Here is a 23717-nt window from a genome sequence, read left to right as displayed (position 1 = left end):
CGATAACATTGGAATGTGGTTTGGTATCTTTGATGATTTCCGATTCTTCTTTGGTGGATATGGCGGACGAAAAAGAGTCAGACGAAGTTGGGAAGGAATATGTCAACCTCAGTTTGATGCTGTGATGTGCAACGAACAATGTGCATTATAGTATGGAGTGTAATTGCTCATGGAAAGCAACATGACAACGCAACGTTATCTTCAGGAAGTAGTAGAGACGAATGTTCTTTCTTACATTAATCAGCCCAGGGATCCAATATTCCAGCAAGAAAATGTTCTGCGTCATGTTGCCAAGGTTAATTTAAACTTTTTTAAAGAGATTCATGTGAATTTGATGCCATAGCTAGCCAAATTCCCCAATCTTCCACCCGTAGAACATGTTTGGGATATGATGAGTAGAAAGCCCCCATGGACATGGAGCTTCTAAGACCTCCACCAATCTAAGGAAATAAACCACCTCATTGAATCAATGTCAAGACCTGTTGGGAAGTGTTTAGATAATCTCAATAGACAAAATTATTAAAAATAATCGTCGTTTACTCCTTGCTATAAGATCTATGTTTACCAAAATAATGTTAAATTTAAACACTCCCTTCTTGGTGTTGCAAATTCTTTGTCACTGAGTGTATGGTATGATTGATTTCTTGTATACAGTGTGGTTATTAAGTCTCTTTCAATTAACTTTTGAATGAAACAAGATATCGACCTCTCATAAACATCATGTAAAATGTCAATCTAAATAAATTTTGCCATCAATTATATTTTTAAATTAAAATATGGTGTGATATTATTTGTATATTTGTAAATGTAAACCTTAGAAATCATAAATGAAATAATATACATAAATTAAACAAAATATATTTTATTTATGAGTAGTAATTCGATTATCATAATAAATCAAAATTAAATGCATTCAGTTTTAAATAAGGAAATTATAATTATACCTTAAAAACTACCTTCTTATTTCTATTAACATAAGTCGTTTTATTTACAAATACAAAAAATCTATTCTTGATTCAAATACATGAAAATAATAATTAGAAACAATATGAAGCAAAAGAAAACAAATAAGACACATTGTAAAGACAAAAACCAATATGGGTACTTTTAATATTACTAAAATCATTTTCCAATGTTTTAAAATACTTTTTTATTATATTGCTTACTTCACAAATATTAAAAACTCGTAAGACTGCAAGAAATAAAGAATAATAAGGAAAAAAAACTAACTATAGACAAGGTACAAAAATTCAAATAATAAACAACATAGACGGAACTATATATAATACAGTATCTAAAATATTAACTAATATAAAATAAAATTGCTAATCTAATAGTCATTTTCTTCGCGCACACCGACCAGTGCATTCAAATTATCTCTCAGCTTCGCCAGATGACGCAACGTATCAGAGTCCAGTTCCGGAATCATGGACTTTCGTAAATGCCCCAGCGGATGGACTGTGATGTGCCTACCATCTTGCAAGGGAATATTAACATTGGGATTTGTTTCGGAAACCACGCTTCCCGTGTACAGTGGACTTCCAGACAACGAGAGGACCATTTCACCCTGTTTGGGCTTACGCATGATCACTTGAGGGGTATTGGGTTTCACCTATGACAAAATTGTTGTTAAAAATTAAATTAACGATATGTATTACTGAATATTACTTTAGGGGTGACTAATCCGTAGGATTCGGCCGTCGGCTGCCGGTGCATCGGAGTTTTGTAGGTACTTTTGATTGTTTTTGATCTGGACAATGATCTGGAGACTCTGGTGGATTTTTCAACTGTCTTAAGATTCCGCGAACGAGACATCCTTCCAGATGAACTCGAGACGGATTCGGCTGTAAGGTAACCTGACAATGGGTACCAAGTACCAGTTAGATGAATGATGAGGGTAAGCTTAGAAGAATGTTAGTAGTTTATTAAAGCTAGGGATATGATGATTTTTAATACGGAAAATAAACCATCACCACTGCCATGCAAAATTATGTTAATTTCATTCACTAACAAGCTCTATTTTGCAATCACCTCGAAATACTAATATATAAAAAATACACTCACCATCATCTTCATTAAGTGATGAACTTCTTTGGACATTTCGCTTTTTCTTGGCCGTTTGTATACTGTGAATGGTAGAATTCACTGACGAAGTGAAGTTCTGAGTTGTGGAGTTCAATTGGAAGGATTTTTTCTGTAAATTTAATTATTAATATACTATACAAAGGATTCTTTTCTCTATTATACTTACCAGATCACCGTATGTTGCATTTTTAAGTTGGATAGGCATATCCATAACCCAATTCGAAACCATAGTGCTTATATGTGATTTCAAAAAGGTCGCAGTTTCATCCAGATGTTTCTGGATTTGTTCCTCTATAATAAAATTTTATAAAATATTTATGATAATATAACAGTCTAAGCTTCCAAAAATAAAATTAAAAGAAATGACACGTAAACAATGTCATTTGATATTTTTATGTAAATTATATGGATTAAAAAACTATATTTTTAAATAAAATGAGGTGTTTTTAGATGTGATTTGCAATTGATAGTACAGAGTATATTTAGAAACTGAATTTTAATCTCTCTCTGTCTATATTTCCTCCTTAGGTGAATTCCAAGTTGACATCTTAACCAGCCTTTTGACTATAAAATGTATAAAAAAAACCTAAAAGTTTTATAGTAAACTTGAAATATTTATTTTTATAATACACTTTATGTTTCCTTCACTATTTTAAAAAATTTCCAAAATCTTTGTGACAAATTCTTATTGTTAGAACTGGAAGCATGGAATATAATATTATAAAACAATACAAAAGACCTACTCATTAGTTTAGCTTCTTTTATATCATGTTGTATCTCCTTTGGCAAAGGTTTCTTGGATTCTACTAATTTCTTGGTTCGGTTTACTTTGGTTCTAGGCATCTGAAATATACAAGTTAAATGTTATCACAACTACACATTTTCCAAAATTGGTAATACCTCTTAATTATAATGTAATATTATTATTATTATACCTATAATTACATATAAACACATACGCATGAAACCGCAAAGTATTTAAAAATATGGCCAGAGTTATTTTGAACTTACTTTTCGCAGAGTTTAATCCTAAATGCACAAAAACAGTTAATAAACTACCGAATGGGAACTTAAGGGCACGTTTCAGTCTTTTCAGATGTTAGTTTATTCCGACTTGTTTTATGTATTCTCCAGATTGTCAAAAAACTTGCGAAAAACAATCAAAATTTAACGGAAAAAAAGCGCCAACTTAAGGGATATCAGTGCAGCCAACCTCGTAACCACAAACAACCAGGTGTGGTATCACTGCGATGGATAACGAACATTATGTAAAATGATCGGAGAACCGTTAAAATAAACAAGCTTCCACGCCTGCCATTGGCTGCTTTCAAACCGTCAACTATTCAAATCGTTAAACTGTCAGTTGTGTTTTTACCCGTAAAGTCTGTATCAATTAAGTATCAAATGTGAATAAAACTTAGTTTAAGTGAAACAAGTGTAAATTGTAAAAATGTCTCACACACCATTCAAGACTCCCTATCCGTACACCCCGAAACACCAGAATTACACCCCAGCCAGGGAGAAGGAATACAAATCGGATAGCGAAGAAAGCACATCTAGTGCAGGTGATTTTGCTTACAATGCCGATTTGTCAATTGTCGCAGTTTTCGACGATCTCATGCGGATGATCAAGCTGAAACGTCACGACGAAGTCGAAAATATATTTTTGTCGTTTGCTGAAAACGTTAAGGATGTGTGGCAAAATTGGCAGGATGCGCTCAACGAGTGCAGGAGATTGAACGAAGTGGTGGATAACAAGATTAAAGAAATTAACGATTTGGAGAGTTCTTTGAAACTGGCCAGAAAGATGTTTGATAAACAGAAGAACATTGCTGATGAGGCACAATTGGATAAATTAAAATTGGTTTGTTGTCATAACCTTTTTTGAGGATTTGTCCTTATTTGTTGTTGTAGGAACACAATTTGTTAAAAGTTCAGGATATTTTCAATGAAATTACACATCAGAGAGCACTTCCTAATGAGACAAAAGAGAAAGTGGACAATATTACTGAGCAGATAAATTATTTAAGGGAGGCTGACAGAAATTTAATGGGAATTGCTGGCAATTTGAGTGCTATTAAAGAAATTAATTCTACAGGTATTTATTGTTACAATTTTGAAACAAACACATTTTGTGCCAGAACCCAAACAAAATACGTTATAAAACTAAAAAATATGTGTTACATGAACATAAATAATAGAAATTATTTTAAAATTTTTTACTGACAGTAATTTTAATGTCACTACACCAATTTCATTATAGGTTCTTTATTATCTGATTTAAATTATACAAAATCAGAAGATGATTTGGATGAAAATTCATTGTATGGCCCTTGGAAAAAACACAGACCAAGTACTGACGGCGTTGCAGAACCAGCACAGAAAAAACGTCGTTCATCTGGCAACAGAGTGATTGAGGTGAGCATTATTAACTCCACAAAAAATAAAATTCATAATTAATATTTCCATCCAGGTCAATGCAAAGGACACAGTCAGAGCAACTACAACTTTAACAGTAGAAAAAAATGGACCTATCACCGCCACCTCAATTATTGAATCCATCCCCGACGGTAGACAAGCCCAGGTTTACCCGTCGGCACCCCCGGCTGATTTGGTGTTCGAATCGTGGGCGAAGGGCTCTCCGCAGAAATCGCAGCAAAGACAACACGTGCTGCATCAAAGACAGATGATAATTCCAGACACTTGCGGCCTATGTCAGACTCGCATACGTTTCGGAAAGACTGCACTGAAATGCAAGGATTGTAAAGTATTGTGTCATCTGGATTGCAAAGACAAGTTGCCGAAGATCTGCGTGCCCGTACTCAATACGCCGACGCAGAAGAACATGCTGGGCGTCATCAGCGATTACACACCCACTATTGCGCCCATGGTGCCGGGCATCTTAATACATTGCATCAACGAAATCGAACTGCGGGGACTGTCCGAGATTGGATTGTACAGAATTCCAGGCTCGGAACGTGATGTCAAAATGCTTAAAGTATAAAGATTGCTCCATAACATTTAATAAATAATTAATTCTCTTATTGATTGCAGGAGAGGTTCTTGAAAGGAAAATCCGCTCCTATCCTAAACCAATTGGACATTCACGTGGTTTGTGGTGCTCTTAAGGACTTTTTGAGGTCGTTAAGCGAACCGATAGTAACGTTCGGCCTTTGGAAAACCTTCGTTAGTGCCATCGCTTCGCCAAACAGAGATGATGTTGTGCCTGCCCTTTACCAGGCAATTGCAGAGTTACCACAACCCAACCGCGACACTTTGGCATACCTAATATTGCATTTAAAAAAGTAAAGTGCTTAGGAAACTATTTTCAGTTAGATTTTTATTATGAATTGTTGTAGGGTTGCCGAATCCAAGGTGTGTCAAATGCCTATTTCGAATTTGGCCAAAGTGTTTGGTCCTACCGTTGTTGGTTATTCGTGTGAGGATCCAAATCCGTCTAATTTGATCAATGAAACCAGGCAACAGGTTCAGGTAATTGGGAAAATTTTGTAAGGCTAAAGTTTTCTTAAATAATTATTAATTAATTACAGGTAATGGAAGCTTTGATGCTCCTTCCAACTGAATTCTGGTCAACCTTTATAAACACAATTCCATCCACTAACAATATGCTCAGGCAAACGCCCAGTACTGATTCTTTATTAAGAAATACTGGCAAAGGTGTTTTTACTCCCAATAGGTATTTTAATGTTTGAATATTTGTAGGTGTGAAAGTAATTATTTATTTTATTTTAGGCACAACGTGATTAAAAGAAAAAGGTTTTTCAATTCCCCAACATTTAATTAATACAACTTAGTATACATTTTTTATATTTATATAATATATATGTTTAATAAAATATTTGTGCGCTTACAAAAATTATTGTTAAAATATGTACTTACCTTTTAAAGTTGTATTATTATATTAACGAATAAGTATCTAAAGATTTATAATAAATTGTGTAATAAGGTTTTTGATTTTCTTATTTAAATTTATTAAATTATTTTAATATCCCCCCCAAATATAGAATATCTTCTAACCGTACAGTATGAAACAGTAGTGAATTAACTAGAAAATAAGAAGTTATTATAACTTTATTTTATTGTTGTCATAACAATTTTTTTATAAATTATATATAATAAGTTTTTGTTTAATTTTTTTATTGCAAATATCCCTTAAATAAGTAGTTAGTTCCATCCCAGCTACAGATTATTAATCACATTAATGAATTAACACTTAATTCCACTTACCAGACAACTAGAAACTTACACGAGTTTATCCTGTTTTCCGTGGCAATAAAAAAGTGATTTATAGAGTGGAAATATGAATACAAGAAAAATACATTAACTTTGATGCACGACTAATTTTTTTCAATGATTTCTTTGATTAATTATAATGCGAGGCATTAACACGTTATAATTTAGCACGGTGTGTGTGCTTCCATGTGCGTGTTCAATGGAACTTTTATATTGTGTTAAACGCGTTTAATTTGAGATTATAATAATCCATCTGGACCGTTAATTAAGATAAATAACGCGCGTCTGGTTAATTTTTTTTAATGGACCTTAAGGTACACACAAACATCTAATTAATGTATTTGCATATGCAAAATTTTCTCTTTTCAATAGCATAAATATGCAAGGAAAAATGCACAATGGTAACGGTACGTATAATTTTAAAGGAGCCCCCCTATCACAGTTTAAACCTATTTCACGGTGCACGTGTAAAACAATCTGAACACTTAAATACAAACCATTCTTTTAATCCATGTGCAAGTTAATTTTCTAGATCAAAAAATTGTTAACCGGAACCTTAACGGTGATTCGGAGATTATAAAAGTAATTGAAATGCGGCCTCACATAAATGCCCTAAGCGCTACAAGTACCGAATACTATATTAATTCAACATGACTATTTTATTTCTGCTTGGTACTTCATCAAGGATGATTAGTTTTTCATCTAAATTCAATATATTTAAATGATAAAAGGTACAGTAGTAAAACTAGGTGCGATTTCTAAAAATTTATCTTACATTAAATATTTACAGCCTTAAAGCTAGCTAAAAATAGTTGATACAATAATTAAAATATGGTAAAACAGTCAGTCATTCGTTGTATATTACTTACAATAAATGGCCATTACTCTGTGAAGCAATGTAAAACAGAAAGGCTGAATAAAATGTATTATTGATACAATAATAATAAAAAATAGCAATAAAAATACAAGCACATGCTCAATAATTATAAACGTCTTGTATCTTCAAAACATAAACTCGGATCAATAATACAACAAGTACGGAACGTATCTGGTTTACAAGAGAAATTGCGACGTAATGAAGTTGCTGATTGATTGCGAATTTCAGTACATCATTCCTGGATGGACTCCGTTTCCTCTTTGGAAATAGACGTTCGGATTGCTGCTCAACGTCGGCTCCAATGTGGTGTAAACGTTTCCGTCGTCCGGTCTTAAAAACACTCCGCCTGCAATAAAAAACGTGGCATTTAATACGCTTTATCTGGTCGTAATAAATTTAACATTAGTTTACTACGTTTGTAACAATCAACATTTCGCCGGTTTTCACAAAATAACAATTTAACAAACCAGATCGTTATAGTAACAATCACATGCTCCGTAAACACACCGAAATATTATTTACAAAATAATGATGATTGCAAAATTGTGGCGTTATTACTAACGGAATTTAACCAAATTTTGTTGTTATAAAGGACTAAACAAACATAATTTCAACAAACTTGACACACTTTCTACCTTTGTTATCACAATAAAACCAAACAGAGCAGGAGAATAGGCGTTATTAATTTATTAACAATGACGAACTGCAATTAAACGTTTTAGGTAATTAATGGTCTCTAGGATGTATTGTATGCAAATTTCACTCAATATGTAATTTAATATTTAAGAAAAATTGCAACGAAAACGTATTTAGAAATTTATGATTCGTATAAACAGTTTCCACGTTTATAACGGATTCCACGATGTGTCGTGAACAGTTACATTTAAATATACCATATCAATGGTTGCATTCAATTTTTATTGTGGCACTTTCAATAAAATTTCGCATTGAAGAATGTCCCACTAGTTAACCAAAGTATAACAAGAAAACGACACAAATTAAATCGTTTCAAAAGTCCCCCAACAGCTGGCAATTGTAAACCGTAAACAAGTTTCGGTTTATTGGATGCTGAAAGCGTCGCTTTTGGCCAGGAAATATTTTCGTACACAAATCATTATTATTAAAATATTTTTAGTTAGTTTTTACGATGGTAAACAAGAAATGAAATGCAATTATGCCCATAACCATTAAATTTATTCAGTTTGAACACAACAACCGAAACATTTTGCGAGATAATAAAGCCTTAAAACCAACTACTATAAAATCTATTAACAAGATACAACTTTACTATTCTAATCGACAGACTATAATAAAATACACGTTAATTTATAACATCATAACGTATTTTATAGTGCTTAACAATAAATTTAACGCGTCTGATGGTTTATTTAGTGTACAATAAAGATTCTAATAGTAACACTAGAAGATTAAATTATTACATGTGTTGCTTTTTTACAGACGTAACGAAAATTTCACGTAACAGAAGTCGCGATGCGATGAACTGGTGATGATGCATTATTGATGTTTAAAACAAGTGTAACTAGTATACGTTTAATTAGAAAAATAAATTGTAAATACCTTTGAGAAGTAACAGTTTTGTGTTGGAATATAATTTGCGTTATTTGTTTCTTTAGGCGTGATATAGTGAATAATTATAGACGTTTAATTAGACATTTAAAATTGATGGTAATTAAAATTACAGCTATAATACTTCACAACAATATGATACGTAATAATTTCACAACTGATGAAGGAGTTTGGCATTCGTGTTACAACTAATGCTCATTAACATCTGGTACGAAATGCGTACAATTTTCGAAATATCTCGAATAGTTCTCATACACCAGTTTGTGATGGTGATATGTAACGCAATTTTTGAAGGAAAACGAAATTCTTGTAAGGAAATAAGATACACCAGCATCGTTAGCATATAGTTAACTGTACTTATTGAAAACAGAATATTTCTATACATGGACAATCCACTTTTTGCACCGTACAATATCTTGAATAATAGAGAGCGTCGCCTTTGCGTCTTATCTCATACACATTTATATTTTAATTGATAAGTTCTAAGTACGTACAAAAGGTATTATGGTACTCATTTAAATTTAAATAAAACAGTTCCGGATACAAATCTTGGCTGGCACATAAATAATACTTAGTGCCTGTATAAGGACGTCTTTAGATTGCATGGTATTATTGTAGCGCACGGAGGTTTACGAATAATTATTTATTATTAAAGTCTAACAAGATTCAAGATGTACAGTTATTGAGGTTTTTTTGAAAATGACCAAATTAATGGCTGTTTTTTATTAGGTGATACCATCAAAACCAACATGATCGAGTCTAATTGTTGTTTATTAACTTGCCCATCCAGATCTCAACTTAATAACAAGCACTTTTAATATTATAAACACAGTACGTTCGAAACGATTCAAAAACGGTTAAGCCAAAGTCGTGGGCGTCATGCGACAAAGTGCTCGTCCGTCATACACTCATAGTTTTGTGGGGCTCGACATTCGACACCTTTTCACCACAATCTGAAATTTTCCCCAAATGAAAGCGTTTCGACATGCAGTGATTTGTTAAGAGTCATGCAGCTTGCAATTGTGTGTAAAATGTACAGACCTGGGGGATACCTGGTGGAGTAGTAGCCCGGTGGGCTGGGGTAGCTCTGATACTGATACAGCCGATTATAACTCGGCGGCGGTGGATACATGGCCACATCTGAAATATATACAGCCGTGTGCAAACTATGTACATGTGCTTTACATCTAGAGTTCCTATTTACATATCCGCCCACAAGTTTATCCAATTTTTTCACCTTGCTGTTGGTTTACAGTTAGATGTGTTTCAGATTTTTGGATTTACTTGAGAGTGGAAATAATGGTGGCATTAGGAGATGAACAATTCACCGTAGTTAAATGTTTAATGTTTAAGCAGTTAATTTTAAAATTAATTGACAACAAATTAACATATTTTCAATGTTCAGTGGTGGACAGAGAAATAGTACAACATTTAAAATTAAACATTTTATAAGATATTTCATAAAAGGATTTTATTCAAATTTTGTACAATCAATATAAAAATATATTTGAAAATTCTATTTTTTTTTCTTTTTTACAGTTTAAAATCATTTATTAGTCCGATTCGGTTGGACAAAAAAATAGCACATTCAAATTTGTTTGTATTTTGTGTGTGTATTTAACTATATTCTTAATAGTTAGAATTTATTCGCAGTAGAATTTGTATTATTTCATTAGATTTATTTAATTTATATCAGTGATAAGAAAGAAACATTGTACTTCAAATAAGAGACAAATAATAATTAATATAAAACTGTCTAAATATTGCTGATGTTTCTAAAAACTTATGATGCTTTTCAAAAATAGTGCAATGCTTATTAACAAATATGAATCACACACTCAATTGAAAATACCATAAAAAATGTCCCAACAAAAAACTTTTATTGACAAATTGGAAAAATCAGTAAACGACATCCTTCCTTGTCCTTTAGGTAAATAAAAAACGAATTACTTGATTCACACAATATCAGGCTGTTTAGTGGAACCTCTATATCTCAACTGAACGAGCAAAACTTGAATGAAAATATAATTCTGTAAAGAAACCATTGGAATCATAGAAAATCAAGGAATATTCGAACAAGATTAAGAGTTTGCACCAAAATGTATTAACTATCCTCCAGAATTTTGGCGAAAGGTACTTTAAAGTGATCAACAAATGTTCAATAGATCAGATGGTAAAAAATACATTTATCGTCCAAGGTACACTACAAAGACATTGAAACCTGGTGGAGGCTCTTTCGGATAGTGAAATATCATGAGAGATGTAATAGATCATTTCCCAACGTTAATTTATGAATTACATTGGAAAATACGAAGCATAAATTCAAAGTTAAAAGATAAAAATGTTGAGATTCTCGATTGGCCAGTGTATGGTATGGGTCTGATTTAAATACAATTGAGTAATTGTAATCTCGGGTAAAACACCAAATATCATCAAATTTAGATTAACTGTGGTTATTATTAGAAGAGTCTGGAAATTTCGTTTACAGGTAGTTATAACGAACAAAGGGTACCCAACAAAATAATAAAAATTATGTTATGTGTGTGCTAACATATATCTGTAAACAGCCACATTTCGCATTTACATATTTTCTTTAATTAAGATTTAATTTAAGTACAAATTCTTTGATTTAGGTATAAAATGTATAACAGGAAATATTGTGTAATTATTTTAAATAAAATAATAAATATTTTTACATAAAAGTATACTTGAAACCAATATCTTCCACATAAGTAAATCTCCTGGAATAGAATTTCGCTGAAATATCATGCATTAGAAATAAGTCAATATCTTTCAGTTAATGGATTTTTACAAAAGTTGAAGTATGTACAAAATTTTTGAAATTATCATTAAACCAATACATATTTTAATATATTAATATTTTAATCATATTTAAGCTTTTTCAAATGCAACCCTACGTGACTTTTCATTGAAAAGGTGACAAAAAGACGAATTCAAGTAAGACGAACCCAACTAATCACATTTAATAATATAAGGATGTTGAAGGTTGCATAACAATAAAACGTAATTGTTGAGTTTAATAATTTATTGTAATAATTGCTCAAAATGTGCGCCATTTATTTGTTGGTAATATCCGAATTTGTGATAAATTTCATCCCTTACATTACGTAACGTCTCCGGTGCCATTGCCCTAATTTCCTGTCTTATTCTTTCCTCGTCATCCTATCCATCTACCAGGGAATGGATAGGACGACGCAAAGAAATTGTAGATACTTACAAAAACAGAGGTAAATAATTAATCAACCAATATACAATGTGGCTTATTTGAAAACGGGACACACCCATAAAATTTGTATTTTTTGTTTGATTTTGACAAATTATGTATGATGTACTTATAGTAAAATATGTACTTACTTATAGTAAAATTACCGTGTTTTTTGACCCAAAACCAAAACCTACAGGGTAATTTTTTAGGCAAGAAAATTAAAGAAATCATATTAGCATTTTTTTATAGAAAATTTAATTACGTTAATGAAATAAGCAAATACTGAAATCGGTATACATCAAAATTCATAAAAAAAAAAGAATTTTAAGTGTTTAATTATAATATTTCAATACTTTTAATAAAAAAGACAATTTGTGCCCTTTTTATGTCATAAGCTACTTAACTAGAAATAAATAAATTATTAGAATATTTGATTTTTTCACAGAATTATGAATATGCATGTCTTTTTTTTTAAAAAAATTGGTATATACCAATTTCAGCAAGTGGTATAGGATTAATAAATTTTCTTCTACATAAAGAGGACACAATTTTTTAAGAATAGCTGACAATATAAGTAATAAAATTTATTTCAATTAGAGAATTTATGTCACAGATTTCGGTGCATTTCTGCGGCCAATTATTGTGAATACCACTGTTATGTTAATAAAATAAATTATTATTCCATCAGTGTATATTTTAATGATATTTCTATTTAATTCATATTAACACAATTAAATTAAGTATGTTCTAAACTAAATTAAACTGATTAATTGTAACTGTTATCAAAATATTTTTTTATCCAAAGAGGTCATCAGAATCACTCAATCAATTATATAAACCAAATAAGTTATTTCAAATTAGTGAGTTTATGTCGCAGTTTTCGGTGCATTTTTTCGACGATTTCTTTTGATTTTATCTTAATCACTATAAACTATTGCCAATTATAACGAATAATGATATTGAAAATCGTTTTATGCGAAAATAGTGGCGGATTTTAACTAAAGTAGCTATTCAATTTTTAAATTATTATTCAACCAATACATATTTGAATAATATTTCTATTTAACTAATTATATTAACATAATAATTTTCTAGTTGCTACTTTGCACATGTTGCAAATTAAATTAAATTTACTAATAGTGTATATTTTATTATTTTGTACACAAAATCTATCAGAGTAGATAATAAAATATTTCTGTTGGTGAATTTATGTCGCAGTTTTAGGTGATTTTATCTTAATTACTGTGAACTATTGCCAATTTTTAAGTAACGTAACTATTTTGTTAATAAAAGTCGTAAGCCCGGGATATAATTTGTATTTGAGTGATTGTAAGTACCCAATTTTTAAATTACCATTAAACTACATATTTTAATAACATATATAAGAAATAATAGTCAACCATCTGTTATTGCGTAAAACTCATTTAATTAAATAAGTGTGTATAATGTTAAAATGATAGGATAAATTATTTTTTATTACATATAAAGTGTAATTAAAACCGCGTTCCACACAAATGATTAGCATCATGCAAATATAAACCTCTTTATAGTTAAATTACGAAAAAATTTGCATATGTATAACACACATGTGTATTTGTTATTTCCTTCTACTCTCGGCTATTTGTTTAAATTATTTATACTACCTTGCTGTTACATATTTTCCTGAATATGAATGTCTTTCACGTAAAAAATTCATGTTCATGAATTTTAATCAATATTTTTATAAAAACCAAGTACTCAAGCAATAAACTTGAATTATCCCATAAAATAAACAACTAAATAAAAAAGCAATTAAATCTACCCACTCTTTGTTAAAAATTAAACGTTTACATTTATTATTTCAGTATAATTTACTGCCATAATTACAACTTCAGAATAAAAAGCAACCTTAAACAAGAATTATTGTAAAAAGTGGCCTTCATTATGCAACTTCATCACGTCCAAATCGAATTATGTACTTTTGTTTTACCGCATGCACATTTTCCAATGCGAACGTATTATTGTTCGATTTTTTCACGCTCTGAATGTCGGCACAAATTCGCCTTGACGAATAAACTGAAGCTCATTTATGTTTACTGATTTAAATACAGGTGGATTTCTAATCGAAAGCTGTTTTATACACTTTATTGAAGATGTGAAATTTTTTTTAATAAACTATAAACAGATTTTTATTCATTGACACTCGATTATGGTCCATATAATGAATGCGTTTCTCTTTTTGTTGTCGTGGCGGTTTCAAAGTGATCCGGTTAATCTGCGACACGTCCACTAGGTCGTCACGATTAAACTAGATAATTTACAAATCAAATCGACATTTCCAGCCGTGAAAAAATACAATGGAAATAAAATTTTTTATTAATTAAATTAAAACAGTAGAGAAACTCCATTATTTTAGGTCGTAAAAACAATGCCAAAACGGGCGACAATGAGACGATTTGTTACACAAAAACATTTTACATACACATAAATGTTATAACACAAGCTGCATTCTTGCTTTCTAACGACACAAATTTTCGTTTTATGCGTGTGGGAAAACCTCTTTTCCTTTTCCCACACGTCGAAACGATTGTACGCGAATGAAAGTGTAAATAGTTCATTAACAAAGCCGGTTGCGTAACATGAAATGTGTATTCCCGGTGATAGATTATGGTAATCTGACAGCCGTATCAAAAATAAAATGATCGGAAGAAAAAAAAACGATAAGAGGGATCGATTTAAACGACGAACGATCCTCATCACAATTATATTGTACGTGACTAATCAGAAGTTAAGACCAGATATCCATCGTAAGTACGTTCGTATCGCGGATTGCGTAACGAGATGTTTCTTTTCGATTGGGCGATGTTGTTTTCAATCTGGACGGACCGAAATGACTCAATTTTCTTTGATTGATGTTCCTCATCGGGCAGGTTGTGCTCAGAAACTGTTTAGGAATGGCTATTTAAATGTTTTCATAATAAGGCTTAAAGAGTAATATTAAGTGAATCTATATCAGATTTACATGAAAATTTGTATTTAATTATAATAATAATAATATTTAAAAAAATAATTCAAATTATAAAAAATGTTTTTTATTTTAATTTTTTTTTAATTAAATTTTTAAAATTTATTAATTATATTTATTTATTTTATTATTATTTTAAATATACATTTCAGTTTTTCAGATAATTTAATATTTTATTAATTAACTCTAAATATTTCGATTTTATTAAAAAAATAAAATAAAATAAAAAGATTAATTAAAATTTATTGTTCTACATCTTTATTTTATTACTATTATATTAAAAATGTACTTCAATTATTAATTTTTTTTCTTGTTCCTAAACCATTTAGATTTATTTTTACTTTTTTATTTGAAACAAATTTACTAATATATTGGTTAAATTAATTAATTCTAGGGATAAACAGTAATATTAAGTGAATCAATATCAGATTTACATAAAAATTTGTATTTAATAAAAATAATAACAAACTTATAAGACAATTAAAAATTGTATAAAAATAATTTAAATTATAAAAAATGTTTTTTATTTAAATCAAATAACTAAAAATTTTAATTTCATATGAATTTTTTTTAATTAAATTTGTAAAATTTATCAATTGTATTCTATTTGTTTAATTTATTATTATTTTAAATATACACATCAGTTTTTCAGATAATTTAAATTTTAATTTAATTTATTAATTAACTCTAAATATTTCAATTTTATTAATAAAATAAAAAGATTAATTAAAATTTTTTGTTATATTCTACATCTTTATTTTATTATTATTATATTAAAATTACACTTCAATTATTAATTTTTTTTCTTGTTACTAAACCATTCAGATTTATTTTTACCTTTTTATTTGAAACAAATTTACTAATATATTGGTTAAATTAATTATAAATATTTTATTTTTATTATAAATTAATTCAGAAATTTATATTTCTTTTTATTTTTTAATATTTAAAATTTATTATTATTTATATTTATTTATTTTGTTTTTATAATTTAAATACACAATTCAAAATCAGTTAATTAATTACATTTAAGATAATTTTAAATTGTTTCCTTATTACTAAATTTATTATTTATATTTTTTTTATTTAAATCAAATTTACTAATTTAATAAATACTCTAAAAATATTAATTTTATATTATTCGTATTAATTTTATTATTATTTTAAATATATACTTAAATTTTAACATGTTTCAGTTTTTAATCATATTTAAGATAATTTAATAAATTTTTAAATTTTCCCTCATTACTAAATTATTTAGATTTTTAATTCAAATCAAATTTAATAATTTATTAATTAAATTATTTCTAACAATTTTAATTCTGTCATAAATAGATTTAGAAAAGTATTTTATTAATTTCTAAAATTTATTATTTTTATTTATTTTATTATTATTTTAAATATATATTTTATTTTTAAAATTATTATTTTAAATGTATACTTTAATTTTAATATTTCTCAGTTTTTTAATCATATTTAAGATACTTTGATAAAATGCTTCCTGATTACTAAATTATTTAGATATTTTATATAAATCATATTTAGTAATTTATTAATTAAATTAATTCTAAAATGTCCTATTTTATTTTAAATTAATTTAGAAAATTATCTTTTCTTTATTTACTAAAATTTATTATTTATATTTATTTTATCATTATTCTAAATAAAATTTTGTATTTTTTTAATCATATTTAATTATATTATGTTATATTAATTTTTAAAATTTATTATTTTATAATTTAAATAAAATTTATTATTTTATAATATTTATTTTATTATTAATTTAAATATATATTTTATCTTTAAAAATTATTATTATTTTAAATACATATTTCAATTTTAAAATTTTTCAGTTTTATATACATTATAAATTTTTCCTTAATTTAGATTTTTTATTTAAATCAAATTTAAAAATTTATTGTTTATATATACTTAATTATTATTTTAAATATAAATTTTATCTTTAAAAATTATTATTTTAAATTATTTAAATTTATATTTAAAAACAATTTGATACATTTTTAAACTATTTCCTTATTACTAAATCATTTATATTTTTTATTTAAATCAAATTTAATAATTTATCAAATAAATTATTTCTAAAAATTATGATTTTATTGTAAATTAATTTACAAAAGTATTTTTTTAATTTTCAAATTTTATTATTTTTATTTATTTTATTATTATTTTAAATGCATATTTTATTTTTAAAAATTATTATTTTATATATACTTAAATTTTTCGTCTTTAGATTTATTTACATTCTTTCATTTAAATCCAATTTAATAATATATTAATTTTTAAAATTGCGATTATAAAAAATATATAATATAATTGTAGATTTTACAAAATTTTAATTATTTATGTTATTTCTTTATTTTTTTTTTTTTAAATTACAATTTAATTTAGTATTTTTAGTTCGTTTTTCGTAACATTTAAAAATAGAAAAAGCTAAAACCTCCAAAAATTAAAAAAAAGTTAACGAACTACGAATATATTAAAATTACCATAAAATTTTAATTTATTAAAATTAATTAAATAATTAATTAATTGTTTATGGAGATTCCTTTAATTGTATTATTTTTATGTTTTTTTATTTAATTTTTGAATTAATTTAGAATTTTTAATAGAAAGTATCCATTTAATTTTTTCGCAAAAACTTAAGTTAACTATCAAATATTTAATTACATATTACGTTGTATTTAATATTTATATAATTTGTTTCATATTTGATTTAGATTATTCACATTTAAAAATATCTAAACTGCTTTATGTAGTTAAAAAAGTACCAAATAAGTTCAAGCAGAAAATATAAAGAAATAAAAATTCAGAAAATTAAGAAAAGTTATTATCTTTGATATAATAAATTCATTTTCGTATATCTAAACAATGAATGTATCTTTTATTTAAAATTAATTTGAATGATTGTAAAAAATTATAGTCTTTTTAAATTTTTTTAAAATTAAAAAAAAAAAAACTGTTGAAGTTTGAATAATTTAAGCAAAACATTAAAATTATGTTTATATCTAATAAATTACTAACTTTAAACTAATTATGTTCGAGTTTAAACTTTATTGTTCTAAAAACCAACCAACACAAATTAAGTAACTGTTATTTTACGGACAAGAAAATTTATTGGAAACGAACATGTCAGCCAGTTTGTAAACAAATCATATGATCCCGTTTAGTTAATTGTAGGTCTGACCGAACCGTCAATTAATCCGATTTCGATAGTTCTCACGCGAATATTATTAACAAAACAATAATGATACGCGGACACATTCCATCCATCGGTACCATGGGTTATTGGCGGGTACGTCGGTTACGATTCGCTCGGCATTAAAGCACGTATCGGGGATTCTTTCAGCTACGAAATAATGGTTGATGTTTAACAATGTGTAGCAACCACAATAACACAATAACGACAATGAAACTTATTCCGTAATGATAATTGACAGTTACATTTTCTTCGTAGCCCGAACAACAAAAGTCAATTTCTGTCGTGTAACTGTCCCTTTTTGTTTTATTTCATAATACGGACGCTCCATACGGACATATAGTATAAAATAAAAAAACGATGACCACGGTCCGCAGTCCGGACTATGTGTTGCATAACGCGGCGCGTTTCAATTTTTGGTTCATTGTTCCACCGCCCAGTGTGGCCATTCAGCAAACCGTACCCCTCTGAACTTGATATTTTTGTGAGACACGTTCGGCACCTTTGGACTCGGCACGGTTCGGTTTCTGAATCGGAACGGAACTGCTTGGACCCACATGTTTATAATACATTAGCAGCGAAGTAAACAAGATTTTGTCTGTTTCTTATAGCGTTACACAAACTTGAATATATGGAACTCGATGCGAATCTTCAACATTGTTGTTGATATATAATTTAACGAATTGTTTGAATTGTTCTTAATAAAAACTATGTTTTAAGAAAGTAAAAACCATAAAACATTCGTTAATTTATACATAAATTATCTATTATACGTTACTAAAGATTAATTTACTTCAATCATAAAATGGTATATAAAGATTGAATTTATATTTTTATTCTTGAGTAAAATTTAAGTACATTATAATAATTATTGTTTATTACTAACAATATTAATTAAAAGTAAAGTAAAACACAATAATATTACTATGTACAGTCGGCTGCAGAATGACATTACCACTTTCCAAACAAAATCCTTTGCGACCCTCTCTCGTTAAGCCTCGCCCAGAACCCTAAAAAAATGTAGGCCGTAAAACCCAGATATACGTAACAAAGGGTTAATTGCGGATCAAAAAATTTACTCCTGTCGATTATATAATAAGTATTTCATATTTTTGGAAACACTTCTTGAGAAAATTAGAGATTGACTAAATTAAAGAAACTTAGTTTTTGTAAATTATTATCACAGTTAGTCATAAATTAAATATAATAGCCCTATTTATAAAAACTAATAAAAATGTATAAAATTAGAAAAAAAATTCTTTATTTTTCTCTCATCTGTTTGAACTAAAATTAATCCTATTGACATAAACTAAGATATTTATGATTTTATTAATATATAGCAGAGGTGGCCAACCTGAGGCTCTTTGAAGGAATATTTGTGGCTCTCGATAAATGTACCCCTTTTCCCTTTTCATTCCAGAATTATCAAGAGAAGTAAAATAAATGGTCAATTTTTAATATTTAAATTCAATACACATATTTTGTACTTTTCAATAAGTATAATTTTTGTGAACAAATTTTTTTAATACATTGGGGTGGAGCTGGCCACCCCTGATATACAACATTACTTTTCCGTTAAACTATTTGAAAATATCAGTGTAATATATTATGTAACTTGTATAAAATATGTTGTGTATTTCGCTTGTTTGAGAATTCATTAACTAAATGCTTTTTAGTATTTATTATAGATGTGTTAAAAAATAGTCATACTTTTTAGTTGTAAGCAATTGGGATAATAAATTATTATGTGATCATTGGTCACGATTTCACTCTAAGCATATATCGTGTATTAATTAAAAACCGCTTATTCAGTGAACGACTAAAGATCTACACAAATGTATCATAGTCTAGAATTTTCTTTAACACGAGCTTCATCACAAATCAGAGCAATTACAATACTATATATATATATATATATATATATATATATATATATATATATACATATATATATATATATATATATATATATATATATATATATTGTAATTGCTCTTCATTGTCAAATTGCTAAATTGTAGTAAAAGTCTGTTAGTGTAACGATATATACTACTTTGATTATAATAAACAATCAATTTTTTTAGTAAAAATTTATTTATTTAATTTTAAGCAGTAAAATAACATTTATTTAATAAAATTTTTAGTTTTCAGCAGCTAACTGTAAAAAATATCTAAAACTTTAAGGTAATTAAGGTACCTTAATATTAGGATTAAAACTAAGTCTTACATGATATTTAATTTAATAATAAAACTATCTTAGACCTAAATAACACAACAAATGTAAAATTAAATATTTATTATAAGTTTGTACACAAATGTAGTATTCGGAATATTTATATTACAAATACATCAAACAAAGTGCAAATACTGTTAAATTATTGGACAAATATGATAGTTAAGACTGCCAGAAGTTAAATTTGGATGTTCGATCAGTTTCGAGATACACGTATATGAACAAAATTTAATTGTTTCTTGTTTTTCAAAATATTCTCCATGAAGACTGACACAATTTTTTTTATGTGAACCAATTTTCAAAGCACTTTGCCATCTTATCCCAACATAGTACTTTCAAAACAAGTGTTTAAAAACTTACTAAATTAAGGACTATACGGAGAATATTCCATCAGCAAAAAATAAAATATTATAAATATTATAATTGTATCGTTATGTATTCCATTTCCACTATAATAAAAGTAAATTATTTCAAGTTATAAAATGTCAGTTATTTCAAGTTATTAAAAAAGTCAAATAATTATATTTAATTATATTGTATGGTTCAAATTAATTTAAAGTTTTCGTTTAATATTTAAATTAAATACAACATTTATTTTTAATCAACATACTTTTTTAATATTAACATTTGTAATCAGTTCAATTAGACAAATTTAATAATTCAGTAAATAATTTGAAGTTCTTCAAATATAAAAGAAAATTTCTCTTTTGATTTTCATTAATCTGAACTAAATTGTTATTATGATTATTATTGAACGAGTCGTGCTGTGTAATTAATAAAATCTATACCAAATTTATTCTAAAAAGTACCAATGTTTAAGATTTATCAGTAATTTTATAATTGAATATTATTTTCCACACTTTAGATATAAAATAAATGTTTGTCCTTTTTTATAGTCCTAAAACCGAATAATATGATATCTGCAATAATGTTCCTACTATATAATTATTTTTAATAGTTATATTAAATATACATTTGTATTAAATAATTTAGAATTTAATGAACAATTTGTACGGTGAACAATATTAATATTAACAAAACGAGTAGTTAATTAACACATTTGTGTTTGAAATCAAAATCATAGTATTTCTCTCAGAATTATTTTATTGTATAAGTTTATTTTAATAATTATATAATATATTTTTACAATTAAATTAACCATAAATAAATATTGATTGTTTATTACATTATTATCATTGTTTATTTTATAATTGTAGTTATATTATTAATTTCATAATTATATTGAAACAAAAATGTACTATATTCACACCGACTTCAAAATTTTATTCTAATAATGCAAGATCGTCAATTAATGCCGACCGCAAATCTTATTAAAAACGCTTTGCAGGTAAATATAAAATTGGAAAAAACTAATACTAAAAACGGCATGCGTATCCACGGCAGTCGCGTTTCGATTCGGAAACCGAACATGATGAACGAAAACGAGCACTCCAAAATCGTCTTAGACCCGAGAAACCCGGTTTGCTGAATGGCCACACTGCCACCGCCAGCTCCGAATTATGCACGCATTCGAGATTATGTTAATGCTCGTTACAATCCGAAACAATGAACCTGTCTCTATGAAAACAATGAGTTGTAAACCGCCGGCGCAAGATTAAACTTTAATTACCGACCGTTTCGTGCATTTACATACGTCCGCATGCGTCGAATCGATTTTCCAATCGTAAAAAATGCACAGTTACATTTTTGCATTACCGCATGAAATTTAACGTTTCATTATTATTATTATTATTATTATTATTATTATTATTATTATTATTTCATTTTTTTTGCAAATTCACATAAAAATTGTTTCGTTTTAATATCTCCGGATTGAAGGAACTGGAGCTTTAAAATGAGTGGTACTGTAATGGATCATTATTCGAGGTACATTTTTTTTTTGTTTCGAATAACGGTATTCTAAGTGTACTTTAATTACTACCGCGTATGTAAATTAACAAATCTACGTCTTGGATAAGTAAGAAATTAAGATTTGGGGATTTCGGTTTTAATGATTTTTATCTGGTTTTCTTTAGTTTCAAATTGGATTAAAAGCGATTAGTGATTGGAAAAAAGTTCTTTCAACACTGGAATTAATTAAATTAATTTTTGAATTGGGCAATTAATAATCGGGGACTCTGGTGTATAATTATAACATTAGGGGCTTAATGGTTTTAACACTATTATTTATTATAAATTAATTGAATAAACTTGTCTTGTTTTTGAATTACCGTTACATTTTTTAAGAGATTATTTAAATAATTTTATAATAAATGTTTTTTTTAATAGAGTAACTTTAATTTAATTATTTTGTGGAATAAATAAAATATAAATAAAATGTTAAAAAAATGCACAATAAAATTTTAGCGTCTTTTTAGTCAATTCTATTTTATAAATTATAATATAACTTACTTAAATTTAATAAATTCTACTTGTACAAATATTAATAATAATAATAAAAAAAATAATTACATAAATACACATATAACATACATTACATACATACACATTTTTGTATGCTAGCCTACGAACTTTTCAGCCCACCTGTTACGACTAAAAAATACTAAATTATAAAACATTTATTTAAGCCCTATATTTTATTTCTCTTAGTTCATTTATATCTTATACATTTTTCACGTTCTGTTTTTATTCAATTATTTCTAAAAACCAAAAAATTGTACGCGACAAAATTAATGCGACCTGAGCATTTTTTAGGTCGTATTTCTACCTCCCATACATTGTTTACATTAAGAACTCCTCGTGGAAAACATTTGTTGGCGAATTTAAAAAATAAAATTATTGCGGCCTTTAATTCAGAAGGATCGCAAAAAGTTCTAAGAGAACAGTTTTTTGTACCAAAATAAGGAGAATTTAAATGAGGTGGGCGAAACAGAGAAGTCTCCAGAACATTAGATCGTTGCATAAGAATGCTTATTAGAAATGATCCAAGGATGCCCGCAACTCAAATTTTAAGAGATTTAGGAAATCAATTAGTTCGAGGACAATTCGGCGTCGGTTAATGGAGATCCAAAGTATGTTACAACAACTATTAAACATGGAAGAACCAGTGTTATGGTTTGGGGTTGTTTTTCCGTTTAAGGTATGGGCTCGATTCATAAAATAGAAGGCAAAATGTATCATTTTGTGTATCCTAACATATTAGAAGATGTTATGGAACTCTATTGTGGATGAAAACATTTATATTTCAGCGTGACAAGTTTGTTAAAGATTGTT

The 23717-nt window shown here is 27.6% G+C and overlaps 3 protein-coding genes across 5 annotated transcripts in view; 1 reads left to right on the top strand and 2 right to left on the bottom strand.

The window, feature by feature from the left end:
* Positions 1–1267: 1267 nt before the first annotated feature.
* On the bottom strand, positions 1268–3247 carry LOC109606069 (uncharacterized). Of its 2 annotated transcripts, none has more exons than XM_020022642.2 (6): positions 3097–3247; positions 2829–2928; positions 2252–2376; positions 2065–2194; positions 1669–1856; positions 1268–1612 (listed from the first exon to the last, which is right to left on the bottom strand). In XM_020022642.2, the coding sequence occupies exons 2-6, from the start codon at positions 2926–2928 to the stop codon at positions 1331–1333; spliced, it is 825 nt and encodes a 274-aa protein (XP_019878201.2). In that variant the 5' UTR covers positions 3097–3247; the 3' UTR covers positions 1268–1330. The 2 variants fall into 2 exon arrangements, with proteins under 2 accessions (XP_019878201.2, XP_019878209.2); XM_020022650.2 differs by having other exon boundaries at positions 1669–1844.
* A 147-nt stretch (positions 3248–3394) lies between these two features.
* Positions 3395–6055, top strand: LOC109606030 (rac GTPase-activating protein 1). The gene is made up of 8 exons (XM_049963216.1): positions 3395–3949; positions 4000–4183; positions 4349–4503; positions 4559–5083; positions 5140–5390; positions 5445–5577; positions 5637–5782; positions 5839–6055. The coding sequence occupies exons 1-8, from the start codon at positions 3536–3538 to the stop codon at positions 5888–5890; spliced, it is 1860 nt and encodes a 619-aa protein (XP_049819173.1). The 5' UTR covers positions 3395–3535; the 3' UTR covers positions 5891–6055.
* Positions 6056–7092: 1037 nt separating this feature from the next.
* LOC109606020 (uncharacterized) overlaps positions 7093–23717 on the bottom strand; it is a 41127-nt gene continuing 24502 nt past the window's right edge. The window contains exons 2-3 of one of the 2 annotated variants that reach the window (XM_020022598.2): positions 9845–9943; positions 7093–7562 (exon numbers count right to left, since the gene is read on the bottom strand). In XM_020022598.2, coding sequence (XP_019878157.2) covers positions 7441–7562; positions 9845–9943 — 221 coding nt within the window. In that variant the 3' untranslated portion in view covers positions 7093–7440. The remainder of the gene's footprint in view (positions 7563–9844; positions 9944–23717) is intronic. The other variant, XM_049962552.1, reaches the window with a different exon arrangement.

This window comes from Aethina tumida, chromosome 2 (assembly GCF_024364675.1).
Source record: "Aethina tumida isolate Nest 87 chromosome 2, icAetTumi1.1, whole genome shotgun sequence".
In the NCBI taxonomy this organism is placed as follows: Eukaryota; Metazoa; Arthropoda; class Insecta; order Coleoptera; family Nitidulidae; genus Aethina; species Aethina tumida.
The sequence above is the reverse complement of the archived record's forward strand: the minus strand, read 5'-3'. Positions and strand labels throughout refer to the sequence as shown.

Excerpts from the sequence above, each read along its gene's own strand:
- LOC109606069 (XM_020022642.2), bottom strand. The coding sequence starts at position 2,928 with ATGCCTAGAACCAAAGTAAACCGAACCAAGAAATTAGTAGAATCCAAG. Across the intron at positions 2,377-2,828 it reads AAAAGAAGCTAAACTAATGA|AGGAACAAATCCAGAAACAT; the intron begins GTAGGTCTTTTG and ends ATTTTATTATAG. Across the intron at positions 1,613-1,668 it reads ACGGATTAGTCACCCCTAAA|GTGAAACCCAATACCCCTCA; the intron begins GTAATATTCAGT and ends ATTTTGTCATAG.
- LOC109606030 (XM_049963216.1), top strand. The coding sequence starts at position 3,536 with ATGTCTCACACACCATTCAAGACTCCCTATCCGTACACCCCGAAACAC. Across the intron at positions 3,950-3,999 it reads AATTGGATAAATTAAAATTG|GAACACAATTTGTTAAAAGT; the intron begins GTTTGTTGTCAT and ends TTGTTGTTGTAG. Across the intron at positions 5,783-5,838 it reads GGTGTTTTTACTCCCAATAG|GCACAACGTGATTAAAAGAA; the intron begins GTATTTTAATGT and ends ATTTTATTTTAG.